The 21,990-nt window shown below is 39.5% G+C and overlaps 1 protein-coding gene across 4 annotated transcripts in view; it reads right to left on the reverse strand.

The window, feature by feature from the left end:
• Positions 1 to 3,207: 3,207 nt before the first annotated feature.
• kif26ab (kinesin family member 26Ab) overlaps positions 3,208 to 21,990 on the reverse strand; it is a 158,926-nt gene continuing 140,143 nt past the window's right edge. For 2 of the 4 annotated variants that reach the window (XM_052024467.1, XM_052024476.1), the window contains exons 13-16: positions 7,485 to 7,678; positions 6,984 to 7,007; positions 6,691 to 6,841; positions 3,208 to 4,653 (exon numbers count right to left, since the gene is read on the reverse strand). In XM_052024467.1, the coding sequence (XP_051880427.1) occupies positions 4,475 to 4,653; positions 6,691 to 6,841; positions 6,984 to 7,007; positions 7,485 to 7,678 (548 nt within the window). In that variant the 3' untranslated portion in view covers positions 3,208 to 4,474. Of the gene's footprint in view, positions 4,654 to 6,690; positions 6,842 to 6,983; positions 7,008 to 7,484; positions 7,679 to 19,526; positions 21,312 to 21,514; positions 21,752 to 21,990 lie in introns of those variants that run through there. The other 2 variants (XM_052024486.1, XM_052024494.1) reach the window with 2 other exon arrangements.

The following is a 21,990-nucleotide window of genomic DNA, read 5'->3' on the forward strand; positions in this document are numbered from 1 at the left end:
TGTTGTGTATTCTATGTATGGCCTAGGATTAAAAGCATTGGTGAATTGCTTTTGCCCACGCTCATCTGAAGAATCCAATCAGAATCTCTAGGTTTTCCTTGTAATTGGAACTTCAGTAGAACCAGGTGTTCATTCAGCTAGCTGGAGCCTACTGACTGAAGGGCCTTCGGGATCAACAAATGAATGAGATAAGTTTCCCGGGGTGCAAGACTGATGGAATTGGAAATTACTTAAGAAATTCACTCCGCGCTGCCATCCATTGACTGGGATCTGCTACTACATAATGACTTTTGACATAGGAAATGACACACGTTGAGACATTGGTGTGATTGAAATTCCTGATAGCAGGAAACATGTTTTGCGGGCTGTTTTGTGTGCCCTAAACAAAAATTTTAGTATGTGGTTAGTATTTTTAATAAGAAGAAATTGTGAACAGTCTTTCACATTTCACTATTCTTTGGCCATTTTCTCATCAATAGGCACTAAGTCCAAGCTCCTTTATGCATTTCAGCAGAACACTCGCTTTTAGAAGATTCCTTTCTCAGGACAATCACATGCTGGTTTCCAAGTACAAAGCTAACCTTGCCAGAAGCCAGGTGATTTATCCACCCATTTACAGCATACCCCATGCTAATTTGGATTTTAACCTCCCGCTATGAGTAAATTGTATAGATGCCTAACCGGGAGTTAGCAGGGTCCATCTTTACGTATGTAGATTGAGATATGATGACATTATGAAAACCCAGCTGCAATTTTAACTCAGCCCTGAAGCCGGTCAGTAAGAGGATTGGGATGTCAACAGACACTGAAATGTTATTTTCCAGCTGGTCCGTAATAGGCCAAGAGAAGCTTGAGTCCTCCTTTGAAAATATAAACTTCCCCTCCCCAACTCCACCCAACCCCTAACAGCCTGGACACCTCCCTTACTCTGTGAATTCCCCTTCTCCATGCCTCTTGCTTCAATGATGGGAGAAATCATCCAAGCTTTAATAAGTTGGAGTTGGTGATAAGAAAGGAAACAGGTTAAGATGTTTTCTAGGGTGACCATGATGACCGTTTCTGCTTCTCCCAATCCCAAAGGCAAACTTCAAACCTATTTTGACGTTTACGTGCTGGATCTTTTCTGGGCTTCTGCCCATTTTCTCAGGTGAGCATGGAGCTGGAGATGGGTTACATGACATTAGGTTACAACTACTTTGGCATCCCATTCATGTCACAGGACTACAACCCCAATACGAGGGCTACTCCTGGCTGCAGTGAGGTGTCAAATCCTGCCTCAGATGCTACAGTTAAACAGGCAGCCCGTGCAAGCTCAGCGGAGTGGGCACAGCCTCAATTTTAACTCCCCACATGGATCATTGTCATTGGGTATAAGATAGTTAATTTGGCCTTTCTGTGTCCAATCAAGATTCTGTGAAAATAATATAAAAGAAAGGCACTGAAAATTAAAAACCTGAATAGGATACTTGCATCCATGCCCAGATTAATCCATTGTTCAATCTAAAAGTCAAAACAAATATCTTTAGTGGTTTCCTCTCATTAAACATCTGGGCCTTTTTGAAAATTATCCTTGTCTGGCAAAATGGACAGAAATAATAGTTCTGATGAACTCAAAACATTAACTCTTGCTCTCCACAGATGTGCCTGATCTGCTGAGTGTTTCCAGTAGTTTTTGTTTAAGAAGATTCAAGGGCTGTCTGGGATGTCTGTCTGTTACACACTGTTTCAGACATCCCCTCCATCACAACTCCAGGGTAGTCATCCCCCCAACCCCACCCTCCTCCCGCCCTGATGTAAACGTCTCCCTAAGCCCCATCCCGAACCTCTCTCCAAGCACCCTCCTGCCCCCACTCCCTTCACCCTGACCCTCCCCCCCAATCCCCCTCCCTTCCACCTGCTGATGTGATCCTCTCTCTCCAATCCTTCACTCCCAGGATGATATCTCACCCAGGGTGATTCTGTCTCCAACACCACTTTCCCAGGGCAATCTATTCACTGACCCTAACTCCCCTCCCCTCTCTGACCTCTCGCATCCACAGATAATCCTTTCTCCAACACCTTCACTCCACCCCCCTCAAGACCCTGGTTTTCTCATTTTCAACTGTTTGTCTGCATCATAGGCTTTGTCTATCTCCAACCATTCCCACATCTGATTAAAGATCATTGACCTGAAACATTGGCTCCATCCAATCCCGCCCAAACCACTGAGTACTTTAAGCACTTTTTATTTTGGATGTCCAGCATCCACAGTATTATGTCTCCCAGCACAGTAGTGTAGCGGTTAGTGTAACACTATTACAGCGCCAGCAACCCGAGTTCAATTCTGGCGACCGTCTGTAAGGAGTTTGTATGTTCTCCCTGTGTCTGCGCGAGTTTCCTCTGGGTGCTCCGGTTTCCTCCCACATTCCAAAAGACGTACAGGTGAGGAAGTTGTGGGCATGCTATGTTGGCACCAGACGTGTGGTGACTCTTGGCAGGCTGCCACCAGAACATTCTAAGCAAAAGATGTATTTCACTGTTGGTTTCGATGTACGTGTGACTAATAAAGAATCTTATCTTAAACTACTCAGCCACCTGCCATGCCAAACACCCCCTTCCCCACTTGAGAAGTGTCTGCAGATCCCACACTAGCCTCATCATTCATCTAAGTGTGCTCATTTCTTGTGTATTTGGATACTCCTTTACCTTGATGCTATCCTGTGCAGATCAGGCCCCATCTTGCCCATGTCCAACAATTTTCAGCATCTAGGCGATCAGCACTGCAATAGGGAAAAGTCGCCCCAAGAAAGTGTAACCAAGACACAACCAAACAGGAACAATAGTCCCCGGAGAGTCTGACTGAGACAGAACAATATTATAATTTAGAACTACAGGGCTTCTTTAATTAGGATTTGCCGAGAAATTTGTTTCTGGTCTGTGCACACTGTATTAGTGAAATTATGTTGTTGTCTGGTTCCAAATTCAATTTTGCTGAATGTTATGTAGTGTGTTTCCAACAGAGCACAGACTAATAAAGGTATCTTACCTCTTATCTTAACATTGAAAAATTTGACTTTTCTGCAGTTAGTCACTCTGAGAACAACACATGCCAAAATAGAAAATGCTAAAGTACAAACTTCCGCAAAGACCATTATATTTGCCTGATAGTGCAAGATTGGATCTATATCTTTATGTTTTTTGTGCAAAATTACAAATCTGAAACAGAAATATTACTGCCAGTCAACATGTCATTTATTCACAGATAAAACTAATGCAACTACCATAATGTACATTTATACAAAGATGCTGAAAAAAACTTTACAATTAAAATTGTCAGAAAATATTATTCGCAATGAACTGTGATCCCATATTTATTATTTCTTCATGTAAAATTGTTGTTGTTTGGCAATATTCATAACAATAGTGGCTTTTGGCCAGTATTAAAATGAAAAAGAAACTTTACACAAATTTTATGCAGTGTGTTCACATGTAAATACCTCTTCTATCAAATTTGCTTTTTTTGGAAGTAATCCTGAGATGCAGTATTTTTCAATGACAGAATCAAATGTTTCATAAATCAATACTGTTATTATTTTGTATACCTGTTTTTGGTTTTAAAAAAGAGTATATAAATTTGATCATTAATAACTTACAATATTGGAATCACTGTGCAGAATCACTCTGTGGCTGCAGTGGATCATCACTGATAACATCAGCTCAGATCAGTTGGCACAGTGAGCTCTTTGCTGATATATTTATTACTGGTTTAAAAAACTAGGAATTTCATTCTGCACTTCTGCTCCAATAGCATGTGTACAAAGAAGTGACCCAAAAACAGACAAGATCCCATATAAAAAGTTTTCAAAAATTCATTACATTTCATAACATGCTTAGATGAATGAAACTTTAAACACTATTAAAACAGAATACCATGGAATATTAATATACACAAGAACGTATTAAAATTGAAAAGATAAAAATGGCTCTCCTTTCAACGAGAAGGCAAAGTCAAGGATGTGAACATAATTTACTTATTGCTTTGCTACAATGAAAGTTTTTACATATATCATATAAATACAATATACATTATAAAATAAGCAATTTGTTTCAGAGTTTACTTAGGTATGCTGGTTTCTTTACTAGCACCAATGCAATTAAGTCAAGTGAATCAAAAAGGCACTTTAAGGTTTTTCAGTTCTTTGTTCTTCTTGGTTTATGTTGCCTTCTTTCTTCCTTCGGGGAAAGGAAATTGTTCGCATGAACAGTTTAAGCTTTCATTCTGTTTAAGCTCTGAGGCACTGTATTAATTTACACAGCTCACCATTAAGATTCATTGTCACCACATCAGCTCACCCTCAACATTCTCTTGCACTTTCTTCTGTCTTGGCATCTCCAAACTTTGCTCAAACACACTCCTTTAAGTACTTTTCCTTCACATGCTGCCTACTTTCATGGTAGAATAACCTTTCTCGTGTTCTCCCATTAGCTGTAATCTTTACACTTGTACTTCCCTTGGACCATCATTCACGTCGGTGATCACACCAATATCAAAACAAGTCACCATCATTATCCTTGCCTTGCATAGGTTGACACGCTGCTCAAGCTCCTCAGTTACTTCTTCCAGTGCCTCCAGGTACTCCGGAGACTCTTCATCCAGGTCTACATCAATTTCAACTGTTAGCAGAGATAGTATAAATCAATCAACCAAACAGATAGAAAGTCTTTAGCATTCTGAGCAAATACGTGAAAGACTGGTAGTGAAACACTCCCATTTGGCCTGCTATTAACTGTCAGTGGGAACTGGGACAAAGCAACCTCTACCATTGCTCCCCAAAGATCAGCCAATAAATGGTTCACAAGAACACAAACAAGAGGGTAGGAGTTTGGTTACACCCTCCCTACTTTTTTCCTCTAATCAGCAGCACAACTGAAGCTGGCAATTCATTCTTTGGAAAACCCTGGGCCAACACCCTCACACAGTGTTGGAGGAAGTGATGACGTTTCCCCTTTGGCCCATGCCTGAGATAGCCAGGATACTGAACGTTGCAATTCTCTCTTGATTGTACAATTTTCATATATTTATTCTTATAAACCATTTGAGAACACTATTTAGCGGCCTCTGTAAATTTAGACAAACAATGCTGCAACATAAATCAGGTTAGCTGGGGAGAATTTCCAGAGGGAATGTGATGATTCACCAGTGTAATTTTGGCAAGAGATCAGTATAAACCCAGACACCAAGGCCTCAACTAGTATTTTTATAACCATTAATGTTTGCCTCTTTGGGTATTCTGGCAATCTTACAGCTGTTTTTTTCAAATCCCCACAGAAATTCCAGGCAATCATTACTTAATCACAGGACTTGCATTTGAAACAACATATTGGAAGAGTCAATCCATTGTAGAATTACTCACTGAAAAAGCAGAATTTTTATATTCTGCTAAAATGTAGTTTTTTTTCTGTTCAGTTTAATTCTTTACTCATGTGCTATATCCATGCCAAATAACCAGAAAACCCATGGCCCGTGGCATTCTAGCTACAGCCTATTATTCTTGCAGAATTCAATATAAATGATGTGAACATATTGTCCTTAATTTCTTTGAAATCCCTCCAAAACAGACAACTCAACAGCCAGATTTACCCAGAGGGGATGTCTCTGGCAACTATGTGATGATCACTGAAGTGATCGATCATGACTTCCACCACAAACATGACCAATAACATCAGAAAAAGCAAGACTGCTTCCTCACTGGAAACCCAAATACTCCTTTTCACACCTGTTATACTGGATCTCTGAAACAACCTGGCCTCCAGGTCATATGAGGGGCAGAAATGGATCCCATTGGCATGAACAGGCTAATGTTCTTAATGACCTGAACACCCATGTTCGTCTGCACCTCTTCCCCACCAGGGATGTCCGGAATGAATTAGCACTGTAACAAGAACTCCTGCCAGCATTGTGCAACAAATTGTTGTTGGATACTCTGGCAGTGTCAGGGCTGGGGGTCAGCAGAGTCAACTCCACCGTTCTCATTGTCACAGTTAGCTCAAGGTAACTGTTGATGCTCCTGAACAGTTGCTTTCCTGTCACTACTGAATCAGGGATCAAAGTTTACATTTTGATCTTTTCTCTGAACACAAGTACTTTTTCTTTGCGGTCATTAAAGGTTACCAATGCCTTTGCACAGATGTAAGGTACTGCCGATAAATCAGAATTATCAATGATCCCTTGGAATAAGCATTGTGCACAATCCACTAAATGTGTAATATCAATGCTTAATTAATTCTTTTGCTGCTCATCCTTGAAGTCTGCATGGAGCCCTTCCTATGTGAAACAGTCTACTATCCACAATTTCAAATGAATCAGACTGATCGCATTTACATAAAGTCCACAGTTTGCTCCTGAAGCCTTGAAAAGTGAACACTAACTTCATAGAGACTTGCACCTGGAATCACTGATGGATAAGATGATTGATTTTTCAAAAGCAGCTTAGGTATATCCTTTGCATCTTTTCAGTTTTACTCCTGGGCTTAGGTATTTATGTGCATATTTAACACTCTGTAACATTGCATATTTGCTGCTTGTTGTATTTGCATTTTGATTGGAATGTGAAATAAATCAACCTGGCAATTATGTAAAGATACATGCCTATCTTTGCCATCCTGATCCTGCTGTTTAATAGAACAGTGGAAGCCATGTGGTGCACTTACACTCTGACTTCCATTTATTCGGATCCATCATCAGCCTGCCCTTGGTTTCCTCCAGCTCCTTTGTCAACAACTCATGCTTTGCCTTTAACTCTCTAATGCGTTGCTGTCTCTTTTCCAACACCTTCAGCTTTAAATTGAAGTACGTCAGGCCCTGACAGGACATAAAAAAATCCTCCATGTCAAAGCCCGAGCAAAACAAGCGCAAATCATTTGAAATTTTTACTCTGCATTTTTGTGAACTCAAAAAGCAAATAAAAATGTATCAAGAGAAAGAAATCATCTGAGGATCTCACCTCATCGACATCTTGGAAAGGTTCCTACGGCATTAAAAACAAGACAGGATAAAGTTAGCCCAACATATTCTTCAGAAGGAATATGGCTTTTGTGTACAATACAACAATATGGGAACAAATCTGATGATAGTACTGCTGATGCATTATAATTTCAAATAGCACACCTTTTCCCATCTACAAAGGAGTTAATGATGCTGGCACAGAATGGCTATAAAGTGTGATAAACCAGGAAAGGCTGTAAAGACTCACTTATAACATATTCATGGATTTTTTTTTCATTTACACAATCTCTCCTGACTAAGCATGATTAATAGTGAATAGTAATTATTTTTATCTCCTCTTTGTAAGGGCACTCCAACATATGCATAATAAAATTAATAATTATAGTAATTTAATTGCAGTCAATCTCCTGTATGTAATTGTACTTCATCTCTATTTAAGCAACCATTCCACACTACTGTCATGATTTAGATTGTCTAAAGTTGCACTAAATGCACCGACCTCAGTCTCCTCTTGCCTGCGTCTCTGTAACCGTTCCACATCATCAATTTCGTAAACCTTAATTTCAAATGATTCCTTCAGGGTGCCCGGCAGAGGTGGCAGGTCCACCCACTGCCCTGTGGTGCCCGTCGGCTTCCGTCCCAGGGAAGAGGCATCGGGCAGAGGGGCTGGAATCAGCCGACGCCGCTGGGTACCTAAAAGGAAAAGATTAGCCCACTGTTTACTGAAGCAGATGCTGCAAGATCACCCCTTGACCTACTACACACTGGGAACAATCTCCCAACAAAACTGCAGGGATTAAGTGGGAAAAGCTTGTTCCAATCCACACACCAGCATTAGAACAATGCCTTCACCTTGACCACTGAAACTACGACAGTGTTTGCTCTGTACCAAAGTCAAATTTTATGGGTCAGCTTTAAATCTACCACAGTGCAATTCCTACAGTGTTGTCACAACATGAATATATTTAAACATTCATCTTATGTGCTGCATCAATAATTCTGATACACATGGTACTTTGTTACGTCAGGAGGTAATTCTGCCCATCATGCCTGCAGCAGTTCTTTGAAAGAGCTTCACAGTTAGGTCCACTGTCTCACTCTTCTCCCACAGGCTAGAATATTTTGTTTTCAGGTATAATTCAAAACACCTAGCTTTATCCGGAATTTGACACACAAAGAGACACTCCTTGTAAATGATACAACTAATAGGTTACAGAGTATTCAAGAAAACAAAACTAATATCTTAACAACTTGACAGAAAACAGCTTGACGCCAATTGCTTGCCTTATTATGGAGCTATAACCAGCAATTTGAAATTGCTTCAACTTTCTTGACATATAGAAAAGATTACTAGAAATCTAATCAAGTAGGTGTCAGCCTGTTCTCAGGGGTAGCATTCTCTCTGTTGTGTCTGAAGTTTGTGGGTTTAGAGGGAGTGCTGGATGGTCAGAGTCCTACTTTTTGAATGAGGCGTTAAACCAAGGACGTGCCTGTCTGCTTGGGTGTATGTAAAAGACCCATGTGACTATTTAAAGGAGAGATGGTAGCATCTACCCCTCAACCAAGCATACAAAATGAGATTATATGGTCACAATCTTGGTACTCTTTATGGGATGTTGCTGTTGAAATTGGCTACATTCTAACACTGATTAAGCTTGAAAAGTATATTCCTAGTTCTCGAGCAACTTGGGACATCCAAACATTGTGTGAGATGCTATATCAAGGCAAGTCTTGAGGTAGTGCTGCTGCCTTACAGCTCCAGCGATCCAGATTCAACCCTGACCTCCAGTGTTGTACAGAGATTATGTTCTCCTTGTGACCAGGTGAATTTCCCGAGTGCTCTGGTTTCCTCCCAGAACTGGTAGGCTTATGGTTACTGTAAATTATCCCCAGTGTAGGTGGATGATAGGAGGCTAAGGGTAGAGTTAGAAACATTTGGAGGAACTCAATGGGTCAGGCAGCATCTGTGGAGGCAGATGGATTGTTGAAGCTTTGGGTCGAGATCCAACATCTGAACTCTTCGGGGGTGGGGGGGGAGGTTGGAATGGGTGAGAGAAGTGGAGAACTCAAGGTGGTTGATGTTGCGTCAGCAACTGGAAATGAAAAGATCAAGATAGGGTAGAAGGCGAGAAGGGGGTGTCAAAGGGGAAGAGTAGTGTTGGAGATGGAGGAGGAGGGCAGAGTTGATGGGCATGTGAGAGAAATAGGGAAATAAACGGGCTCAAAAGAAAATAGGAAACATGAGAAATTTATCTCTACCACATGGTAAGATTGATAGCAAGTTTCCTGTGGGACAACAGAAAATGTATATTGTCAAATGCCTATTTCTTCCATGACATTGGATAGAATGGCATTTGATGCCAAAGTTTTGGTAAGGAGTGATTGCAGGTTTACCAAGTAGTGTGATGGCTGTCAATCTTTGCATGCCTGACTAAAACTGCTTCAAACACGTTCTATTGATAGAGCATGGTCCATGCGATCTTCTATACTGTTTAGGATTGCTTGAGGGTTTGGGAGAGGAATTTTCTTGCTCCTTTATTCTGTCTTGTATTTGCACGCTTTTTTAACTTCTCTCAGGAAGAGTGTGGGGGCACTCATAGAATCATAGAAATTTACAGCACTAAAGCAGGTCACTTAGTCCATCGTGCTTATCCTAGTGAGGTGGAGAATGGGGTAGAAAGGTTTGATCATGATGCTCCAGTCACCATGAGGAGTGGCTTGATAGATGAATTGGTCTTTAACTGCCTGTCAGTTACATGCATTCACAAGTAACATTGTGCAATGAAATAGGCTTTCCAAAAGCCACATCCAGGGGGCAAAACCAGCTATTTCTGATTTACTTCAAGCTGCATTTATGTTGACAAAAATTAGGCAGCCGTGGGAAAAGATAAATGTATTTGAGATGATACACAGGACAGTGACATGTTTAGAAAGATTGGCAGCACCTTTAGGAAATTTCTGCAAACTTTGGAAACAATCAGGAAACAATGCAAATATGGAAGTCATAAAAATACTGAGGTATCTGACATGCAATTTTAGTTCATATGTACAAAAGCCTATAAATATTTTCATTTCACATACTAAAATTAGCCCACGTACTTTCATCTTTTTTGATCCTGCCTGCAATGATAAACCAAACCTCTATTCACAGCCTTTATTTCTTGCTTTGCTATTCAGATCACCCCCGTGTTCAGGAGAAAAGCATGCTGTGAGTTCAGTTGAAAGAATTCTTGTAGCTTTCTCCCTCAATATATTTAAGCATATTCCAAATATTCATGAAAATTAATTCATGCAATGCAAAAGTAATTTATAATAAATGTTTTAAAAGGTTCAGGGTGTAAATTGCAACTAAGGCTTTCTTCTCCTACGCACTGTAATTTCAGTGGAAGAGCCCCAAAGTTCCCCCTACTCCAGAATTTTCAATGATCTTTCACCAGAGTTTGAATGGAAAGTGGTGAATCCCCCTATAAATTCAGTCCATTCATTGCAACCCTTCTTTTATTACTATCATAGGTGATTGCTATTGAATTTCTATGGGCTTCACAATCCTCTGAGCAGTGTTTAGTGAAAATCCCAGAAAAATCAAGAGACAAGATGTTCACTTCAGAAATTTAAGGGCATTTGCATTGCAAAGGCCAAGAATTAGATTAATGCAAAGGCAATCCATGTCAACAACAAAAGCTTGTGATTAAAGATGGGCATTAAAGGATGACCTTGCAAGCCATGCCCACATCACTACCATAAGTAAAAGGAGAAATTACAAGCAGAATGTTAGGGGATACTCGTGGCATATTCATGATTTACATGCCATGGTCATGGTTCACATTAATTAAGATTATCAAAGGATTAGTAAACAGAAGGATCCAAGTTTTGCCAAAAAAAATTCCATCCTTAAAGAGCACACAGTGGGGAAGATTTTGAATTTAGCCTTTAGTTATAAAGGTAATGAAAAGGATAAATTGTCCATTTTATAAACTAGCCAACTTCATTCCCACTCTGTACACAAGTATTGCATTAACTTTTTGCTCTACCTCCCAGACTCCACCATTTTCCAGGAAGTCCTGTCTGTCTTGTGATAACTGATAGACCTGAGTGGAGAGAGAACTATCTGAGCTGGGTGCTTCTGCTTTCTCAGGTGGGATCTAGGATTTGTGCAGAGGGAAGGTATATAGACCTCTAAGAGAACCCCTCCTTCGGAGCAAGCCAAGTAAAGTGAGCTCAGCCCTCAAAGGGGAAAACTGCAACCAGATTGTCACCCCATGCTGACTAACATGATCATACCTAGGTCAGTCTGGAGTGTTAGATCTCAGCAACAAAGCCAGAACAGAATATTCGTTTACAGTAGCCTAGGATGGCTGGTTTCAGAGATCACTTATTGCCCTCCCACAAACTCTGCAAAATTCGTTTGAGGTAAGTGCTGGAGGTCAAATCTATTATAGTGAAATGAACACATTTGGATCCTAATTACTCAGAGACATTGAGGTCAGAGCCTCCAACAGATTATTGTGTAGATTATTCTCTTTGATGAAATCCCTTGGTCTATCTAGGCTTTCCATGGGCCTCAATTACTGGAATGCCCCTTGTTGTTTCCAGTCAAAAATTATCAAGTGCTTTTGTAGCATTTACACCTCTGCCAATACCTCTCGTATAGCTGTACACAGCAACAGCCTTTGCACTTCCGTATAACTCATTATAAACTGCAACAGAATAATTGAACTTCCCAGTACAGAAAGTTATTTGGGCCATCGTACCAGTGTCTGCCTTAGGAAACAAATCTCCAATCAACTCATTCACACCACTCTTTAAACAACCACACAGGACACAAGTACTTTCAGCCATTTCTGCAACTTCAGTATGTATAAAATGAAAATAAAAGTCACAGTGATGTGTGAGCAATTTTAGAATCATCAAATAATTCAGATATCATTGTCAAGCATGAAGATAAAGGTTTAGAGATTTATCTCCTCTTGCTGCTCTATAATTGCTTTTACATATCCATTATCAATCAATCAATTACAGATAATATAATTCAAATAATTGCACTCCATACAAATGTTAATAAGAAGAGGTGTAATGAATTGGTTGTTCAACATTATAAAGTACCGTAAACATTGGCAAGGTTTGGCACTGTGCATGTATTTGGTTTGTCACCAAGGTTATTATCTGTGAGAAAAAGATGACTGAACTAGGTTAACAATTCACACAATGCTGTCTTCCTGACGGGGTTTAAAATTCTCACACTGCTCCACATATTCTGTTATTATCCTAAATTGAGTCATGCCAGTTATCAGTGTCAGAGACCATGAAGCCCAGGCCTTGGATACTTCTTTAAATCCAGCACAATTCATTCACTTGACTAAAGATCAATAATTTCTCCATGAAATATGGATCAGGATTCGCCATCTTTTCCCAGAAAACATGTTCCCATACAATTGTGAATAGTTGTACAAAATACTTGTGTGCATTTTGCCAGCCTCTTCTCAACTACCATCACTCAATATCCAGCATCCTTGCTGTAAAAAACGAGGAGACTAATTCAAGATGAGGGAAAAACCAATGTCACCGGATCCCACAAAAGACTTGATTAAAGACAATGACCACCCTAATAATGTCCCATTCAATTAAAAATGAACTCATGTTCTTGCCTCTGTGTGCTTTTACCTTTCTTTTGATTATTTCCTCCTAAGGCCACAGCATTAGGGTCACCCAGCTACTCCAATGCATAATGTTGCCCACACATTTATAACTTGATGACTAAATATTAAACATACAAACTGTGCAATAACTTAAACATTGCATAGCACCAACTTTGTCAGTCCTTCTCATCATGTAAAGCAGCGTAATCCTCCTGTGGTTTCACCGGTGACAAATATAAACTGTCCACCCTGATAGTATTTGCAATTTGGTCACCTTCTGGATCTGGCCCCCTTCAGCCTTCTTGTAAATAGCAGTCTTACAGAATTTCCACACCCTTGGCCTACATCATCCATCCCCTGACATGAGGAAAGATTCACAGTCAGGAGCTTCATTAACTGTGAGATGCACGGTTACGTTGAAGTTGTATCCGCAACCTCAGAGCAGTTGAACATTGCAAACCCAGCACATTTAATTCAACAAAAATCAGCAATCCATCCTTCAGTAATAAAATGTTCAGGTACAGCTGCAGGAGTTCCAAATTACATCATACAACTGCTTTTCTCCCATGGGAGTGAGGTATTACCTGAAGTTTATTCATGTTTGTTCAAAGAAATATTCCTCCCAGCGGACAAATGGCTCGGGTTGGACAGGTTGTCTGCAACTCCCCCTCACCACTGCTACCCCTCCCAGAATTATCCTAATCTGCCTTTGCCTCAGTTTCACTTATACACCATTCATGTAGAATGTTCCAGGGAGTTGCTATTTCTTCCATTGTTGTGAATGAAATCCTCTCAGTCCTGAATTATGTAATATTTCGTATTGGGGCAACTGAACTTAGTATCAATATTCTTGTCACCTGGGATCCTTAAGTCATAGAAATCTTAGAACCACAGGAAATTTATGACACAGGAGACCATTCAGCCTATCGTGTTTATGGATGCAAACAGTCACTAGAAAGAATATTAGACCTCCCTGTTGGTCCAAGTCCTTGTTCCAAAGGTAAAAATCAATATTACCCTTCCCTCCATCCAGATGGGAGATTTGTACAGTTTTAAAAGTGCAACTTAATTTGAATCAGCTTTGAAACTTGATTTTTGGTCTCCAAAATAAGTGCTACTGGCAGAGCACATATCTTTAGTAAATTATAGAGTCATACAGAACGGAAATAGGCCCTTCAGCCCATCACATCCTTGCTGACCTTGCCCATTTATACAAAACCTCTCTGCCCGCGTTAGGACTGTATCGTTCTACACCTTGCCTATTCAAGTGCCAGTCTAAATGACTCTTAAGCATAGTTACTGTATCTGACTCCATCACCTCCTCTGTCAGCGAGGTCCAGATATCAACCACTTTCTGTGTAAAAAACATACCCCTCAGAGCCCCTTTAAAACTCCTTCCCCTCACCTTAAACCTATGTCCTCTTGTTTTTAATACCCCTACCATGGGAAAAGATTTTGACCATCTCTCCTACGTATGCCTCTCATAACCTTAGATACTTCTAACAGGTCACCCCTCTGCCTCCTTTGTTGAAAACAAGCCCAGCCTATTCCATGTCTCCCCATAACTAAAGTCCTCCAATCCAGGCAACATCCTGGCGAATCTCCTCTGCACTCTCTCCTGCGCAACCACATCCGTCCTATAATGCGGCATCCTTCTTGTAGTGTTATACATTGAAACCAATGAAAAGGAGCACCTTTCCTTCTTTCATCTGTTTTCAATATTGACAGTGTACAAATAATAAATTTGTATATATACATTCCAATATGATTACCATGAATAAAATTACAATCATTAAAATGTTTGTGAGCCAACAATGTAACAATCAGCTCCACACATTAACTCATTTATTGACTGATTACACCCAAGTTATTACACTGGTAATATGAAGGCAACTGAGACAACAATCCTGGAACCCCTTCTATAACAGAACAGTGCATGGTGTATGTTTACCATCCACATGGCAACAGTTCAAGGTGGTGGTTCATCACTGCCTTCTCAGGCCAGATCAATATAACATATGCAGGCTGGTAATACTTACAAAAAGATTTTTTTATTCAAATCAAAATATAGTTGGTGGGGCAAATATTCAAAGCTACAGCACATTATGACTCTGCATTAATTGAATTTACCAGTAGAGATGAAAAATCTGATAATTAAATGGTATAGGTTTGAGCATCCAAATAAAGTAAATTTAACTATCTGATTGAATGTTCCCCATGTGAAAATGTTTCCCACCACCACATTAAACTGTTTGGAGTTTACGAGCAAGTCAGCAGAGCAAAATCTGAGAGAAATAAGTTATTTCTCAGATCCTTTCTAAACCTCCCACCCCGGCCTTAAACCTATGCAGTCTGCTCTTATATACCTTTAATTTGGGGAAAATGTTCTTAGTATCTAGCTTATCAATGCCCCTCATAATTCTGTATACCTTGAACAGGTTCACCCTTGGTTTCCTCCACTCCAAGAAAAACAAAGCCAGCCTGCCTCATCTCTCCACATAAATGAAACATTTCATCCCAGGCAACTTTCCGGTGAACCTCCTCTGCACCCTCTCCAATGCAATCATGTGGAACCAGACTGCACTCAGTGCTCCAGCTGTGGCCTAACTAAGGATGCATTTTTGGAGGACTAACAAGGCTATGACATACACAAAGTATGGTAGGGCCCAGGGGACTAATGAGGAACAGAGGGACCTTGGCATACAACTCCAAGGATCCCAACTAGTGGCAGTACAGGTAGATAAAGTAGTTAAGAAGGCAAGTGGGATACTTGCCTTCATTAGCCAGGGCATAAGAACTAAGAGGATATGGTATGTATGTCTTAGCCTTGGTAGTCCTCCCAAAATGCATCACTTATCAGGATTAAATTCCTTCTGCCGTCTCTCTGCACATCTTATCAACATCCTCCTGTCGTTCAAGACTACCCTCCTCACTATCAACAACACCACCAATTTTTCTGTCATCTCTGAACTTCCCAACCATATACCTCTATCGCTATTCAAACAAGTCCATCTATGAGAAGCTGGTATTCATGATCATAAAGTCCTGTGGCAGGATGAACAAACTGTACAAAATAACTGAACTCAGCTCTGATTGTATTTATGCCACATCACTGAGTGTTGTTTTATTGGCAGTAATGAATGCCAGTTCAGAATAGGTCTTGATACCATGTTTGTCAGTTCTATTCTCATGACCAGTAGCAGAAAAGTCCTGGCAGTACAAAGGCAGGAAAAGTTAATAGAGCCCAATGATTGAAGATAAATTAGATTCCTTTCCATCTAAAGTATAAAAAGAACATAAAAGCCAAAATTTTGGACTAGAATTCTCTGATCTGTGAACATCATATCACAAAGGTGACTACAAGACGCTTTGATCTCCGAATCACCAAGTTCTGCATTCAAGATCCACTTCTGAGATTTCAGTGGATCAACCTCAACCGGTGCTCCGGTACAGTACTGAAGGAATGCTGCACTGTCACAGGTGCCAATGTTCAGATGAGATTCCTCATCTGCTCTCTCAGGTGGATGTAAAAGATTCCATGGAACTCTTTTGAAAAGTGCAGTTATCTACAGTGCCCTGCCCAATAGCTATTTTTCAATCAGTATATCTAAAAGAAAACATAATCTGGTTACTTACAATAGAAACAGAAAAGGCTGGAAGGACTCAGTGGGTCAGGCAGCAGCTGTAGAGTGTTTCAACCACTTCTGTTTTTACTTCAGATGCCCAGCATCTGCAGTTTACTGATTTTCATCGTCTTGTCATTATCACATCGTGGTTTGTTGGACCTTGCGAGACTCAGGTTGACAACCATGCAATAGTATCTGCACTCCTGGGGTTATCAAAGCCACGAAAGAAATGCAGATCTTTTTCCTTTCTTCCTAACCCCTCCCAAACCTCCAGCTCTAGGGTCACTTGAATGCAGGATCTGGACTTTTGGAAATAAAGACTATTTAAAAGTTTAACTTGATATTTTAGGCACGACAATTGGAAAAAAAGTTTGACTGAGGAGCAAATGGATTTTAGCACAACAATTAAGCATTTTTAAATTATTGTGCCAATGTATCACCTGTGCAGAGCCTGAGTTTCTGTGAACTTTTCTGTGAGTTTTAAAGAGTTCTACCAGAAGCCAGCCTCACCCTCAAACCTAACTGTGCATTTTGAAATTTTTGAATGTATGTTTTCTTTAGACATCAATGAACCGGATACTATAACAGACTAAATAGAAATTAGTTTTGCATATGTTTTAAAATTCATTTTCAGTAAAACTAAATTAGTGTTACATATGATACATCTACTTATTACCACGGCTCGACCTGTTGGGTATTTCCTGTAACTCTGCATTTTGCAGCTCTTGCATTCATTTGCTTCTGTTCTCTAATTGGTCAATATTCCTTTCTTTCTCTCTAACTGTCCACATTAACATCTCAACCAAATAACTTCACCTACAGGTTATCCCCATGCCAACCCTGGCCTCACCCTATCAGATATCCCCTTTATCCTATCCATCCTCTCTGCAATTTAAAACTAACTTGTTTCCGGCATTTTCTGTATAGGTTTCAGATTTTCAGCATCAACAGTTTTCTTTTGATTTTCATAACCTCACACATTTATCCTTTCAAATATTTACCACATCTCGAACTTCTCTTAGCTCCCCATGGCCCCTGAATGTGCCATCATCATCCGGTTCTATGTTATTTCTCACAAAACTTTCAATCTCTGCCTTCCTTATGTTTTCTCTCAGTACAAACAGCCTGTTCCGAACCCTGGTCAATCGTCAACCCCAATTTCCCATTATTCCCATTCACCTCACTTGCATTAGTTACTCTCTCCCAACACATCAAAATCAATGTTTATGTTATTGCATTCAAAGCCTTTCGTGGTCTCACTCCATCTTAGCTCTGGGGCCTTCTGTTGCCCAGTGACACTGGCTGAAGCTTATCCGTGTTGTGTGTCCTCACATCTTTCTAAGCAGCAGGGCTCTCAACTGCTTTGGCCCAGATCTCTGGAATTCCCCTTCTATTTTTGAATAACTCTCCTGTACAATTCAACCTTTAAAAATCTTGTCAATTCTCTTTATAAATAGGAGTCATATCATTCAAAGATGTGCATTCCTTTTATCTCTTTTATCATTTTTGTTTTCTAATCTCTCTCCCATAAATAACAATGCACATATTTTCAAATATTTTCTCTTTTAACACAAGCTTGATTTTGCATTCATTTATGTTAGGATGGACCTCTGGCACTCACTTCAATTTACATTGGTTCAATTTCCAGGAATACTCAGGAAACAAATTACTTTCAAATATTGGGAACCATCTACCATCTGCTAGTGGCACTTGTACCTATAACATTTAATTCACTGAGCACAGCAAGAGTCCTAGCAAAGTGGGAATGTGGTTACGATAGCCCATACAGCAAGTAGGGGAGATGATAACACAGAGTGGTAACTTAATGAGCCAATTCTCCACAAACAGAGCACGGGAGATACAGATGGATCTTATCTCTGTGAAAAAAAGGATTGTCTATAACCATTTTGTGCTGAAGTTTTTCAAAGAGAAAGAAAGACGACAGAGACATTAGAGAGAGAGAAAAAGTCAAAGGACAAATTTCAATTTCACTGCATAAAGAAGAACAATACACAGGACTTTAAATACAGGCATAAGGTAAACAGAGCTGGGAAAGCAGAATTTAAATATAATAACAAAAGCTGATGATATGAGTTTTAAGAATGTTTATAAAGAAAGGTGGGGGGGGTGAGGTGGGGGGAGTGCAGAGGCAGAATGAGTAACAGAGAGAATTGGATGTAAATAGGCCTGGAAGCAAAGGCTCTGCTACCAATGATAGGGTGAAGGGAAAGGTAGTGACTGACCTCAAAAGGAAGCAAGCAGATGACTGAACAAAAGTTAATGAAAGGCAGGATAAATGCTGCAACATTTAAATTTGGATTGGTCAGGCTTGGAGATGGTGAAAATGGGTGAGAGAATTTCAGCAACACTAACGAAGAAATCAGTTTCCATCTGTTTCTGTTTCCTGTCCATCTTCAGAAATAGCCCAAGATTACATTTAATGGAAGATTGGTCAATGGCAATCATTTTGTTTGGAGCAGGTGTGAACAATAATTTGCCTGGCTATAATTGTAAAGCCTACCTAATGTTTAGGCAAGCATACTAGAATTGTTTAGCAGAAGCAAGGCAAATTCATAATTATAACCATAGAGTTGGAATTTTAGGGATAGTAATGAAAAGCAATAATTAACCTAATTATTGGGGAATGGAATCAATTACCTTCAGTGAGGCAATCATTATATTTTACCTGAGTGTTTTAGTCACACTCAAGTAAGCCTTAATTTAACATCAGTCACTGGGATGAAATGTATTTCTAATTGTGCAAAATATTGAAAGAAAGCAGCTCAGATATAATGAAGTGTGAGCAGAGCATCATTCAGAGAAATGATTGACCGTCGTCTTTTGAATTATGCTCTACATTGTACAGATCTACTGCAAATGATACAGTATTGTATTATTCAGAAAGCACACATACATCATATATGTATATTGCTATGTTCCTGCTACTCATACCAGATAGGATACTTTTCACTCGAATATCATGATTTTATCTGAACTCTCAGAGACATGGTGCCAAATTGAATAAAACGATTGAGAAACTGGTATAATTCCACAATGGCTCAAGTACTTTTAACAATCACTTAGTGAAAGAACATGAAGACAGTGGAGATGTTAAAAAAGACGATGCAGCCATAAATGAGAATAGAACTACTTTACTGGATAACTAGAAAAATAGTACAAATGAATAAGTTATTACTCAGTACAAAAGTAGAATACATTTAATTGTGGTTATCCGCACTGCTATCTTTAGATAGATTGTACAACATAATGGATGATATGAACACATTGCAAATATATTGTAAGTGCAATTTCTACCAGTACTTTGCAGTTCTGTGCAAAAATATTTGAATAACTAAACAATGTTGACAATTAAGTTTTATCTGAAACAACTAGCACATAACTGCTCTTTTGCATTTTACAAGTAAATAAAATTTGCTAGACAGTTTTTGAATGACGGGTCCATTGCAGATTTTCTACCATTTAATGAATCTTGGTCCCTTGGAAAGGTTTTCTGTTTTCTTCAAATACTGAGTGGCTCAGTATACTCAGTGCAACATGGAGGAATGCTGCTGATATTATAGCATTAGATTAATGTGGGAATTCAACTACTCTGTTATCTCTATTTAACCAAACTACACAATATTTGCCAGGTGAACTACAGCTCTGTAGAGCAGGGGTTATCAGATCACACTCAACAGTTGAAAACAGCCTACCTCCCCTCGAATTCATCCGGTCCTGTTTAAAGCCAGTAACCATTTAAATCAGCCAAAGATTGCTAACTAATTCATCATTTCCATGAAGTTAGTTTCCCAGAATTACCGCTGCCAACATTCATGTAGTTTGGGCAGTAACAGGTTTTTACTCAGATGGTCACACTTCATTAAATTGTAACTCCCTGTACACTCAATCACTTCTAACTGGGGTTACTTGCTCAATACTGATTGCAATAACAAGCATGTTCAATAAGTAAATAGCATCTTGTTAAGAATTACTTGGTGTATTTAATCCCCTCTAAATGGTGTGGGGTGTTACTGCTTCAACAGCACTTTGCTACAGCCTTTATTCAATAATAATATCACTATCCCTTTAACTTATCCAGCACATTACAGGGGGCAAATTGTCCTAACATCAATGTGTCTATTATAAGTGCTAGGAAAAGATATTCCACCTCTACACTGCCCTGAGGTGCCAGGCAATGAATTAAAGTTTATGTTTGCCTCTTGTTCATTATTTCTCCCTTAGTTTTCAGTGTGGGACTTCTATATGCTCGAGGTGGCTCCAGGGAATCCACGCATATGATCCGACAAGAGGAAAGTGTCTTCACCCCCCTCAGAGTCAGACTATAGCTATGTAGACCTGGGGGTTATCAGATCAAATGCAATGATATAGGTATTGAAAACAGACAACTGCCACTCCCTATAAGTATAGTTTGCAACTCATTGGAGTTGAGAGCTTTGGCCACCAGAATGTATATTGGAGATTCAGTGTACATTCTGGTGGCCATAGCTCTTAACTCCAATAGCAAAGGTTGCAAATTATAACCTGTAACTTGAATTCCTATTATTAAGTGACTGCGAAATCACACCCAGTAATGCACAAATATCTAATACGCACCCTTCTAGTTAAGGCTCATGGTGGACTGTTCAAAGTTAAATTAAGGAGGAAAGATTTGCATTTATATAGCAGCTTTCATATTCCTTTCAGAACTTCTCAAAACACTGTGTAGCCAATGAAGGATTTTTGAAATGCAATCACTGTTGTAATATTGTAAATCTGGTGAATTATTCCAACAAAGTTTGCTCGCAGATAATAGCATAGATTATCTGAAATATCAATCAGATAGTAGCATAGAAGCACTGGAATATCAATTAGTGCTATCAATCAGCTTCCATAAACTGCACCAAATTTTCATTTTCATTGAAAAGCATCTGAGCAGCATGCTGTAATTGTGTCCCAATGATTCCTCTCCAGTAGTGGATTCCTCGTTCTCTGGTTCTCATCCAGGTTGTCAGAGAGAATCAAATCCTTTTGCATTGAATGGTGGACAGCTCAAAGAATGCACCTCTGGAGACAAAAGGAACAAAGTACACATTGTTAATCACCTGCAGATGTGCTGCGGGATTGAAAGCAGACAATTCAAATTCAGGCATAGTGGAAATACTTTTGGCAAAATTAAAAACAATATTCCAGATTGTTTTTGGCACTCTGCTTCAGTCTAGTTCAGACAATGATAGATTGCACAGCAAGAGAATTAATTTAAAACTCACCAGATTATCTGGGACTCCAAGGTAGATGGTTTGCCTGCTAGAAAGAACTTTGTGACTCTTCCATTTCTTCAGTAACATAGCACCTCAGCAATGTCCTTTCAACCTTTGAACAATTTTTTTTCACAAGCCTTTTCAGGTCACAGATTCTTTTCTGACAAGGTTGTGGTGTAGCCAGCTTTTCAATGCATGTTGGTACCGAGGTGACTGTTCCAAAGAAAGCATCCTGGTATTTGCAAACTATTGACGAGAATAATAACTCTCTTGGTGAAACATGTCCAGTGCTCTTTGTTCCCATTGAAGTCCACTTTGCATAATTATCATAAGCAGTTTGGGTTGTATTCAATATGTGATAATATTGACAAAATTGTTGGGGTGTAGATTTGAACAATGCCCTCTGGTTTCTAATTGGTTGCCTTAATCTACCACAAGTAAATTAAGAGACTGATAGGCAAGAATCAGTGTTGTTTGTGAAGTAT

The sequence above is a fragment of the Pristis pectinata genome, chromosome 1, assembly GCF_009764475.1.
Source record: "Pristis pectinata isolate sPriPec2 chromosome 1, sPriPec2.1.pri, whole genome shotgun sequence".
Classification (NCBI taxonomy): domain Eukaryota; kingdom Metazoa; phylum Chordata; class Chondrichthyes; order Rhinopristiformes; family Pristidae; genus Pristis; species Pristis pectinata.